The sequence below is a fragment of the Cherax quadricarinatus genome, chromosome 14 (genome assembly GCF_038502225.1).
Source record: "Cherax quadricarinatus isolate ZL_2023a chromosome 14, ASM3850222v1, whole genome shotgun sequence".
In the NCBI taxonomy this organism is placed as follows: domain Eukaryota; kingdom Metazoa; phylum Arthropoda; class Malacostraca; order Decapoda; family Parastacidae; genus Cherax; species Cherax quadricarinatus.
In genome coordinates this window covers 9,040,323-9,052,822 of record NC_091305.1, presented here as the reverse complement: position 1 = coordinate 9,052,822, position 12,500 = coordinate 9,040,323, and the positions used below count along the sequence as shown (strand labels likewise).

At 40.6% G+C, this 12,500-nt stretch overlaps 1 protein-coding gene across 1 annotated transcript in view; it reads left to right on the top strand.

Moving 5' to 3' along the window:
* Positions 1-12,500, top strand: part of LOC128695239 (voltage-gated inwardly rectifying potassium channel KCNH2-like) — a 611,454-nt gene that overhangs the window by 369,250 nt on the left and 229,704 nt on the right. The window contains exon 3 of the mRNA XM_053785754.2: positions 8,304-8,531. Coding sequence (XP_053641729.1) covers positions 8,304-8,531 — 228 coding nt within the window. The remainder of the gene's footprint in view (positions 1-8,303; positions 8,532-12,500) is intronic.

Genomic DNA, 12,500 nt, shown 5'->3' with positions numbered 1-12,500 from the left:
CAAACAGGCGAGAGAAAGAGGAGACATGATCACAGCATAAACGATTATTATTATTACAACTACTACTATCTCCCATTCTCCACTCGATATACGAGTCTATTGGGGTCACATAGCTTTTGGAAATCAGAGGCTATCAGGTTTTATCCAAGGTAGTTTCAGTTCCTCTGAGCTGAGAATCTGCCAGCGCTCGTCTGTTGAAGAGACATCGTACCGGAGACTCGAAGAATAAACGAGAAGACAGATTATACAGAACGCGGGTAGCATAAAGAGGAGACACCGAGGTAAACTGAACACGCAGGTCATAGTGGCCTGAGAAAACACTTCTGTCAGTAGTAGCGAAGGAAGCACCTCTGTCAGTAACAGTGAAGGAAACACTTCTGTCAGTAGTAGTATTGAAGGAAACGCATCTATCAGTAGTAGTATTGAAGGAAACACTTCTGTCAGTAGTAGTGAAGGAAACACTTCTGTCAGTAGTATTGAAGGAAACACTTCTGTCAGTAGTAGTGAAGGAAACACTTCTATCAGTAGTAGTGAAGGAAACACTTCTATCAGTAGTAGTGAAGGAAACACTTCTATCAGTAGTAGTGAAGGAAACACTTCTATCAGTAGTAGTGAAGGAAACACTTCTATCAGTAGTAGTGAAGGAAACACTTCTATCAGTAGTAGTGAAGAAGCATTTATCGGTAGTGAGTGAGAGGAGCACTTCTATCAGTAGTAGTGGAAGGAAACGCTTCTATGAGTAGTATTGAAGGAAGCACTTATCAATAGTAGTGAAGGCAATAGTAGTGAAGGAAACACTTTTATCAGTAGTAGTGGAGAACACTTCTATCAGTGTAATTGAGAGGAAACACTTCTATCAGTAGCAGTGGAAGGAACACTTCTATCATAGTAGTGAAGACACTTCTATCAGTAGCAGTGAAAGGGAAACACTATTATCGGTGGTAGTGGAGAGCACTTCTATCGTAGTGAAGGACGCTTCTATCAGTGGTAGTGAGGAACACTTCTATCGGTAGTAGTGGAAGAAACACTTCTATCAGTGGAGTAGTGGAAGAACACTTCTATCGGTAGTAGTGAGAACACTTCTATCGGTGGTAGTGGAAGGAAACGCTTCTATCAGTGGTAAGGTGAAGGAAGCACTTCTATCGGTGTAGTGGAGGAGGAGCACTTCTATCACTTGCTGTAGTGAAGAAACACTTCTATCAGTGTAGTGGAAGGACACTTCTATCAGTGGTAGTGAAGAAACACTTCTATCAGTAGTAGTGGAAGAGACATTTCTATCAGTAAGTGGAGTGGAGAGAGCACTTCTATCGAGAGTATAGTGGAGAGGCACTTCTATCGGTGGTAGTGGAGAACTTACTTCTATCGGTAGTGAGGAGGAAACACTTCTGTCAGTGGTTTTGGAAGAAGCACTTCTATCGGTAGTAGTGGAGGGAGAAGCACTTCTATCAGTGATAGTGGAGAACACTTCTATCGGTGGTAGTGGAGAGCACTTCTATCGGTATTGTGGAGGAACACTTCTATCGGTATTGGAGGAGCACTTCTATCGGTAGTAGTGGGAGGAGCGGCTTCTATCGTGGTAATTGGAAAGGAGGCGCTATCGGTAGGTAAGGTGGAGGGAGCAGCTGCATCGGTGGTGGTGGAGGAGCACTTCTATCAGGTGGTAGGTGGAAGGAAGCACTTCTGTATCGGCTTAGGTAGTGGAAGGAGCACTTCTATCGGTGGTATGGAAGGAAACACTTCGTCGGTAGTGAGAGCACTTGTATCGGTGGTAGTGAAGGAAACACTTCTATCAGTAGTAGTGAAAGAAACACTTCTATCAGTAGTAGTGAAGGAAACACTTCTATCAGTAGTAGTGAAGGAAACACTTCTATCAGTAGTAGTGAAGGAAACACTTCTATCAGTAGTAGTGAAGGAAACACTTCTATCAGTAGTAGTGAAGGAAACACTTCTATCAGTAGTGTGAACACTTCTATCAGTGGTAGTGGAGAGGAGCACTTCTAGTGGTGGAGAAGTTCTATCGGTGTAGTGGAAGGAAACACTTCTATCGGTTAGTAGAAAACTTCTATCAGTGAAGAAATTAGAGCACTTCTATCAGTAGTAGTGAAACATTCATCGGTAGTGAGAAACACTTCTATCAGTAGTAGTGAAGGAAACACTTCTATCAGTAGTAGTGAAGGAAACACTTCTATCAGTAGTAGTGAAGGAAACACTTCTATCAGTAGTAGTGAAGGAAACAGTTCAGTTTTACAGGCTAAGAGCTGTTTGTTATCTTACCTCAACTCATTTCAAAGCTCCGGCCTAAGTTATACTATCTCCCCCCCCTCCCCCGGGATGCCACCCACACCAGTCAACTAACACCCAGGGTAGCTACTTACTACTAAGGTGAAGTAGGGCAGCAAGTAAAAGAAAACGATAAATCCTTATGGGTAGTAGTGATAAAGGGGGGGAGGGAAGAGGAGACGTCAGAATGTGAAGTTATGTGGTAAAGGAAAAGACGGCAGTTTCTGCCAGGAAATAATACATAATTTATATGTAGTATTGTTGTCTTCTGCCATCTTCCAAGAAGGACATTTGCAGTGCTTTCTCTCTCTCTCTCTCTCTCTCTCTCTCTCTCTCTCTCTCTCTCTCTCTCTCTCTCTATCTATCTCTCTCTCTCTCTCTCTCTCTCTCTCTCTCTCTCTCTCTCTCTCTCTCTCTCTCTCTCTCTCTCTCTCTCTCTCTCTCTCTCCTCGTAACTTATTTCAAGAGTAGACTTTATTGTCTAATGATTTTTCGCCTACTGAGGCTTTATAAAGCTTCATATAGGCTGTATGTGTCGTTTTAGCCACACTGGTCACACCACGTGTTTTTGGACTTATTACGTATTTCAGCTTCGTAGTTAAAGTGCGGACACCATAACACGGCCGCACACTCCTGTTTTGGTTTAATATATGCACAAAATAATGAGCCACGTGCAGTCGATCGGCCTTAAACCTAGCAAGCTGACTCTCCCAACCCTTTTTCTCCATCCTAGTCTTAACTTTATCACAAGTATTTTCTTTTTATGGCATGTTTCCGTTTTCATCCATTTTCGTTATGTTGCATTTTATCAGTGTGAAATTCCGTTATCCGTGCTTTGCTCTAAGTGCTCAAGTCAGTTTCACAATCGCGATTAGCAGACGGAGGCTCGAGCCTTATTATATTGATATGCGGTTTAGTACCGCATATCAGTATTATAATTATGTATAGTTACATTTTTACAGTCGTTTTGGTTTTCTGCTGAAGAATATTTATACACATCCACAAGCATATGTATGTGCTATTTTATTTATTTGTTGGTAAGTTACGTGTATGTTGACAAGGACACTTGCGCACACTTCACGATATTTATTAAAGGAATCGTTCCACCATGATTGGTTTCATCAATCGCCCGTGGTGAAACATTTCCTTAAATATTTGTCTTGAACTCTCGTCAGGGCGAGCACTGATTGCAACTCAGGTAAGTAACATCATTCCTTGAAATTATGATGTTTCTTCCATCATTGTTCGTACTTTTCTTCAAAACCAGGAGTAGCTCATTTGTTTGTAACATTAACTGTCACTCCTAAATTTTGTAATTTCTAAATTAATCATTGCCGAGGAACGTTATTGACACCTTTTTAAATATACATGAATGCTGTCTGCTTCTCCATTACGAATAACTTCTGTAACTGTCGTATTTACTTATTAAATTTAAGAGTCAGGTTACCTGATTAAAAAAATCAGATTTCCCATTTAGCTATTTTTTCGTTGTCTTTCATCAGAGTTTTTTCGAATAACATCATCGTCTTCTTGAAGAGCTACACTTGTTAGTGAGGTTGATCAGTATTGTAGTGGATTTTCTAGGTGTAGGCTGGTACATCTTTACATATAATTTGTCATTTTTTCCTCTCGTTGCCAACGGAGCTTCTCATACTGCATCATTAATACACTTTGTTCCTGATATAAGCGTCTACGTGCGTAACATTTAATGTTTGTTGTCTCGCTGATGCGTTATACTCAGTCGAATGCTAATTTTCATTCGCTTTAAAAAACTATACTGAAAAACATAATATCAACATATTTTTTTGAGGGTTTATATCTGGGAATCCTACGAGGATAGCACTTTACATAATAGCATGCTAATATGTTTGTGTCCAGAGTTACGGAGGCTCCAAGGCTCATTTTCCTTCGCGTGTATATAAGGTAAAGTTTCTCTGAGATACACATGTCGTTAACCATAGATGAAAGAGTTGATTCATCATGAAACTGAAGCTGCTCATTCTTTCCGGATTTAGCATAAATTTCGTATAGTTTTAAATATTGAATCTCATCGAAATACTTGAGATTCTTCTCCCAGGTACAGCGAGCTGCCTAAGATGCATCTATGTTTTTTTTTTTTTTTTTTTTTTTTTTGCCAAAGACAAGCCTAGTCCCTTAATTGAGAAAGATTCTCCTGGCTGTTGTTAAGCTTTTTACTCAAGCTTTGCTCTTGATTTGTTCATGGTGATGTATTGCTTAAGTGGGGACGAATATTGTCCAACAGGGTGAGGAGGAGAAGGCCAAGAGGGATGGAAGTGTTGCAGGAGAGTGGGGGTTCAGAGGTAGAGATGTGGGGAGAGAAGGACCGTGAGAGAGGGAGTGTGTTGCAAGAGACGGCCAGGGGTAGGGATGTCGGGAGGGAAGCACCGGGAGAGTGGGATAGTGTGTTGCAGGAGGGGGGGCAGGGGTAGTGATGTCGGGGGGGAGGCGCCGGGAGAGAGAGAGAGAGAGAGGGATAGTTTATTTGCAGGAAAGGGCCAGAATATGAAGGTGGGGAGAAGAGGGCCGTGTTCCTGAGGGAAGATGCTGGGAAGACAAAGAAACGTAAGAGAGTTAGAGTATTGCGCCACCAGATTTAGCAGTCTTTTTATTACATGCACTTCAAGCCAACGGGATTATTTTCCCTTCACTAGGTGGGAAAACACACGATCCGCTCCTGTTGAAGCTGTCATTTTTACCAGGGTATCCTCAGTATAAACCACTCATGTTATGCATCACTTCCCATTCCTCTGACGTCGGAGGGAAGGACCATTGTTTTGTGTACAGAGCTGTGCTTTCCAGCCTCTGATCTAATAATCCGCACTTCACTTAGAGGAAAACTCCTCAGTCATGAGAAATACAAGTGAAGTGTGTGTGTGTGTGTGTGTGTGTGTGTGTGTGTGTTTTGTTTCTGAACAGAGGATTGCATTTTCGTCTTGAGATTTAATTTTGTTATAATTATGTTCGATGAACATGTGAACACGATATAATGTGGGGTGAACATGTTATATAGGATGAACACGTTATGATATATATTGTAGACCAGTTCATTTCAGTATATTGATGATTTATAACATTTTTATAAGTTCTTGTTTATATAGAACTCTAATGAATATCTGGTCACTCTAAGAAGGTGCTGTGTTAAAGCTTGCTTGAACACAGCCTACGTTAATCTAACCTGCTTGAATCCGTTTACAATGCTTCGTTCTGTATTGATCAGATTGATCTCTGTGCTTTCTACGAACATAACCCAACAATGAAGATATATTATTATTATTATTATTATTATTATTATTATTATTATTATTATTATTATTATTATTATTATTATTATTATTATTATTATTATTATTATTATTATTATTATTATTATTATTATTATTATTATTATTATTATCATTATAAAATCATCTCAGCAGTAAGTATTCATTAACATTAACAATGTGTCGTATACCCGTGACCGATTTCGTGGGTAATTGTACCTTCAGAAAACGGCCGGAAGCTTGGCTGCTTGGTCACTCAGGCTGTTGCTGCTAGTAGCTCGCAGGCTTGCATAACCATCACTGGCTGAATGATAGGAACTAATTGCAGTACGCCTTCTAGCCCATGCTTGGCAAATTATTGTCAAATTCAGCCCTACTCACTCAAATGATCTTACACTTGCTGTAGGCGATTGTATCACCTCGAACTCCACACTGGTATGTAAAGTATAACCTAAATATTACCACGTATCATACCCCGGTATGAGTGAATTAAGTAGTATAACTAAATAATACCACGTATCATACAGTGGTATGTTTAACTGAATCAGTTTCAATGTAAATACGTATTTCTGTGAAGCATATTGACACGAGTCTGCAGTAAATTCATACCAGGTTATTATTTTTTCAGTGTGAATGTCACAGTTGTTGGGAAGGATTTTAGAGCTAAACATTTAGCGTAACCTGACATATTTTGATGTAAATATATTTATTGTTGTAATCATTGGGAAGCGCCAGTCCCGAATGTGTCATAAAACGCCTAGGGAAAAGTGGATAATCAAGTTTAATAGAGGATACTTGAAGAATTTTTTTAAGGGGGAGGGTTAACGCCCCGAAGGTCCAGTCTCAAACCAGGCCTCATGATAAATCATGGCCTGATCAGTCACGCTGTTATTGCTGGCCCCACACACTCTCCAGGGTACGGACCACATTACGGTTGGTTAGAAACTAATATGAGGGAGATGTCAAGATCCCTCTTGAGATAGCCAGAGGTTTGTCGCTATTTCCCCTTATGCAGGAAGGGAAGGAATTAAAAAATCATTGACCTCTGACAATTATCGATTTCTTTGTTAACTCTTCGCGCCTCTTCTTTTTTACTGGAGGAATTTTGCACCTTCTGCCAAAGTCACTTGCTTTCATATGGAGTGATTTTGGTGTGCATGTTTGGGACTAGTCCCTCCAGGATTTTACAGGAGTACATTTCTTCAAGTGTCTTTAAGTGTTCTCAGTAGTTCAGTGGTTTGATTAAATGTATCCTGGAAGTCAAAGTTCTCCATACGTTTTCTAGCTTAGCAACCTCGCCTGCCTTGGAAGGTTCCTCTAGTATACTGTAGTATTCCAGCTTGGAGAGAACAAGTGATTTTAGTATCATTTACTCAGCCTCTCTTGTCGTGAAAGTTCTATTTATCGAGCCTGTTATTTTCCTTGCTGTAGTGATAGCATTACTGTTGTGATTACTGAATGTTAGATGTTGAGATATTACTCCCAAGTCTCACACATGAAACTCGTTCTGTTGAATGATTTCAGTTGTCTTATACTCCATTTCCGTCTTCATTTCATCCAGTATTCCATAATGGAGCAATCGAAACTTGTTCTTGATGTCTCCTTGAAGACTTATATCCTCTTGAAGATTCGCTGTCTTCAACGGACGTCACCTTCATAAAGATTATGATGTCATCATCATAGATGCTATTGTGCTATGATTTACGTGCCATCTAATGTTGGATATAAGAATATGAAACAGAATTGAAGAGCAGAGTTTTTTACTGCGGCAGTTTTCACCTTCACTCTGCTTACTACTACTACTATGGGTTCTTTTTGATAAGTTAAATATCCATTTGCCTACTTTTCCAGTTACTCCTTTTGCACTCATTTTGTCAGCTATCACACCTTGGACGCATTCGTCGAAGGCTTTTGTAAAATCAGTGTACTCTGTATCAGCATTTAGCTTTTCTTCAGTGCATCTAAGACAGTATCATTGTTGTCTAGCAACTGTAAAATGCAGACGCGACCAATGCCGCCCTAGAATGTGCAGTTGTTGAGATTCCATGAGAGTGGCAATCTTGCTCAGTAGAACTCGTTCAAAGATTTTGGATATGAAGTTAACGACGCTGGTTTATGGTTTTTCGCGATTGTTTTATTGCTATCTTTTTGAAGTTGGGCCATATCTGTTGTAATTAAAAAATGCAAGATGACACCCGGCTTCTTTGCCATAAAATACTGAGGGCCCGAGACAGTAGTTTCTTGCATATTATTTATGAATATGAAGTTGCACAGGTCTGGGACTGGGGTAGAATGAATGGACACGATTTCGATGACTTTTTTGAAGGTCAACTGGAGATAGAGCCACATCAGAGATTTCAGTGATGTCGGATGTGTTTTGAATCTCATTCAAGAAAAAAATATCATTAGGGTCTTCAGTCTGTAGACTGATGAGTGGTTCACTGAACACAGAGGCATGTTGTGACTTCATTATTTCAATTGTTTCCTTATTGCCATTAGTGTATGTTACGTTTCCTTTAAGTAAAACCCAATATTGTATGTGGTTGCCTGGGATTTTATGTACGGGAAGAAGTGTTTGAAATTTCCTCTGTCATTTATGTTTCTAATCCCTTCAATAATAAGCTCTTCACCAGCAGTAGCGCATCCCATTTTCTTTGAGGAGTGTAGGCCTATAAATTAGTATGGTAACACCACACTGTAACATGAGAGATCACTAACCTTTTCTCTTCTGTTGTGCCACAGACCGGGCCTTCGTGGTGGCCAACGCGCAGCATGACTGCGGTGTTATCTTCGTCAATGAGGGTTTCTGCAAGATGTCCGGCTTCTCGCGGGCGGACGTGATGCAGCGGCCCTGCACCTGCGACTTTCTGCACGGACCCCTCACCTCCAGCCTGGCCATACAGCAGTTAAGGGAGGCCCTGGCCACAGCTCAGGAGCGACTCGTCGAGCTTCTTTACTACAAGAAGGATGGTGAGTACCCGAGTGTCTTGTGTCTTAATCAGAGCGTCTTAACCAGCCTCTTCATCCCGTTTACCTGGATTATAAAGAGGGTGGTTGTTGTTACAGACGTTGTTACCGTTATCAGGGAGATGGTGAAAGAGAATAATGGAGAGGAAGGGAAGGAAGGAAAAAAAGGTGAAAGAAGAAGAGGGAAAGTGATTGGAAGGACACACTAGTGAAGTTTTACCCATGGTACTGTGTTAAAAGTAAACAAACGAGTGGTTTAAGAAGTGGATCTACCTGGCAGGGAGGTGTTCGTTTTCGTGTACCTCATCGCAAAAGATGGCGTTGGTAACACCAGCTTACCATGGCTACTACACGAGTCTAGGGATTTTTGTAAACCCGAATCTGTGTGTACCTATGGTTGTATGCTCTGGAGACAGAAACTCAAGAGATTGATTGATCTGTATATTTCCACCCACCTCTGGGGTCTTCTTCAGCAGATACACAAGTGAAAGAAGAACATGGATTTATAAGGTCGCACCTTTCACCGTGCGGGGAAGAACAAGTCAAGGAGTGAGATGACAGGTCCTGTACAGCTTAAAATATGGCGTTCTGTATTAGGCTGGGTACTGGTATGTACTTCTTGAGAGCGAATTTTTAAATGACGTCTGGTATCCATTGTCCCTGTGAGATGTTGAAACTGGGAGTGGTAGCTATGAGGGCAGTTTTTGTGATTTTGCGTTTGTAGTTGCAGTGTGATTTGTGTTTGATGGTGGCAGCTTACCAATGAATATTGTGATTGTTGATGCTGACATGTTGAAAAATGGCTAAATTATCCTCTGCACAACGCATTTTCCTCTAGAGTTCGATGATCCTTGTGGATAGTGTATATTTGGTTGCAATCTTTGCATGATATCTGGTAGACTCCTAGTGTCTCGCATAGATGAATGCTTGTGATATGATAAGCTATGTATTGTATTTTAAATAAAACATAAAAAAATGCTTTTGATTCTTGGAAAAGATTCCCCAGTTTGTTTGGATAGAAAGTGATTATGTTGGTCACTTTGTTAAGATGATTGAATGTACCTTAGTGGTAGGGTACCATGAATTAAGGTTTGCTGGATGGAGTTGAATTTTTGTGAAGTGAGATTTTCTAATAGCTGATATTTGATTTTTTCCCCGTGTTTTATAAACCATTCAGGGTATCCTGATTTGGAGAATTGTGTTCTGAGGATTTCTCTTTCTTGTCCAACTCTGAGTGGGCTACATATCCTTGGTGCACGTAAGAACAGGCTTAAGCTGCTTAATCTACATTGAATGCTGACTGTAGAAATGAACGTAGTTGGCAGTGTGAGTGGGCTTCCTGGGAACTGAAAATTCAACTTGATCGCTATTTCTGGTAATTAGCACATAGAGGAATGGTACTTAATTGTTTCCCATTCAACTTTGAACTGTATAGAGAGAACAAGATGGTTAAGATTGTCAAAGATTATGTCGGTCAGTCTCCTGAGTTTCTGTCTGCATGTGGATTGTTATTGAACATTGACAAGTGTCATTACACTTTAGTTATTCTACGATTGCGTTCATTTTGTAATATCGATGTACGTAGAATTTTGTGAAGACTGTGTATACCGTGGCGTTTGTGCTGGTGACTATGTACGTAATGATGTATATCTTATTGGTGTGTGTGCCTGTAGTTATTTACGTAGGGTATGTGCGTGACGCATGCATGTGCAGCTATGTGCGTAAGGAATGTGTATGTAGCTATGCACGTATGTGCCTGTGAGTATGTATTGAAGGGATGAACGTGTGACTATGTGCAGAGCAGGAGTACGTATGGCTTTGTACTTACGGGATGGGCGTGAAATAGGAGCCTCTAACGAGCGATGCCGAATTGATATCGTAATTGGAGAGGATGTTGCAGTGCCTTACTGAAGTAAGCTTAGGGTGGGTGCGTAGTTAAACCTCAAGTGACACGTGCCTGAGTGCCAGCAGTGTGTCATGCTTCACACAACACTCTTCCACTAAGCCGTCAGTCATAGATTAACCTCCAGCAAGATTAGCAATGAGTGCACAGTCTGTGTTGAAAATTATAATGAAAATGGCAATGATATGAAAACTGAACTATAATAGTATTACAGATGATGAAACATTTTTCTTTTGTCATAATTGTATAGTTTGATTAATAAAATAGCGTACACAGATTACAAATATATCATTAATGTCGAAGCTAGGCAACTTAGGCAACGTTATTCCAAACCGTTTCGCCTACACACGTCGGCCGTCTTAACTCTCAGCAGAAACTAAACAAAATGACTGGCAAACCTTTTCAAAATCGATAAGGGTCCTTCATCAGAATGGTCACACCGGGGAAAGAGGAAGAAGATGAGAGTCTTAGCTGAAAGAAGTTGATTCTTGCATTATAACAGGATAAGGATCTCGAGCAACTTTTAGGAGAGTCTTTTACTAAGAACATAAGAACATAAGAACGAAGGAACACTGCAGAAGGCCTACTGGCCCATGCGAGGCAGGTCCAAGTCTCCTACCGGCTTAAGCCAATGCACCCAACCTAGTCAGGTCAGGTCACATTGACTTAAGGGAGGAACACGGCAACCGACCTGGTAGCACAAGCTATCAGGTCTAACTCACACCCACCCACATCCACTCATGTATTTATCCAACCTATTTTTAAAGCTACACAACGTTCTGGCCTCTATAACGGTACTTGGGAGTTTGTTCCACTCATCCACAACTCTATTACCAAACCAGTACTTTCCTATATCCTTCCTGAATCTGAATTTTTCCAACTTAAAACCATTGCTGCGAGTCCTGTCTAGGCTAGATATTTTCAGCACACTATTTACATCCCCTTTATTTATTCCTGTCTTCCATTTATACACCTCAATCATATCCCCCCTAATTCTACGTCTTTCTAGAGAGTGCAGATTCAGGGCCCTTAGTCTATCCTCATAGGGAAGGTTTCTGATACATGGGATCAACTTTGTCATCCTCCTTTGTACATTTTCCAGAGAATTTATATCCATTCTGTAATAAGGTGACCAAAACTGTGCAGCATAATCTAAATGAGGCCTAACCAAGGATGTATAGAGTTGAAGAACAACCTGAGGACTCCTATTATTTATGCTTCTTGATATGAAGCCAAGGATTCTATTAGCTTTATTGCGAACACTTATGCACTGTTGTCTTGGTTTCAGATTACTGCTAACCAGAACTCCTAAATCTTTTTCGCAATCCGTAATATTAAGATCTACATTATTTAGTTTATATGTGGCATGGTTATTGTCCTGTCCAACATTTAGAACTTTGCATTTGTCTATATTAAACTGCATCTGCCACTTCTCCGACCACTGCATCAGTCTATTCAAATCTTCCTGGAGTGCTCGAATGTCCTCGTCAGAATGAATTCGACGGCCTATTTTGGTGTCATCGGCAAACTTGCCGATGTCGCTCTTTATGCCCTCATCTATGTCGTTTATGTAGATTGTGAACAGCAGGGGGCCCAACACTGACCCCTGTGGAACACCGCTCGTGACACTTCCCCACTCTGATTTCTCCCCATTTATGCAAACTCTCTGCTGCCTATTTGTCAACCATGCCTCTATCCAGGAAAAAATTTCTCCTCCTATTCCATGTGCTTTAATTTTCCTCAATAGTCTCTGATGTGGGACCCTGTCAAAAGCCTTACTGAAGTCCATATACACAATATCATATTCATTACCATGATCTACCTCCTCAAATACCTTAGTGAAAAAAGTTAATAAATTCGTAAGGCAGGAACGCCCCTTTGTAAAACCATGCTGAGATTCGTTGATTAATTTATGCTTTTCAAGGTGGCTACGAACTGCCTCGGCAATTATTGATTCCATAAATTTTCCCACTATGGAGGTTAGGCTTATTGGTCTATAGTTCGAAGCTAAGGACCTGTCACCTGTTTTGAAAATAGGTATCACATTTGCCATTTTCCACTTATCTGGC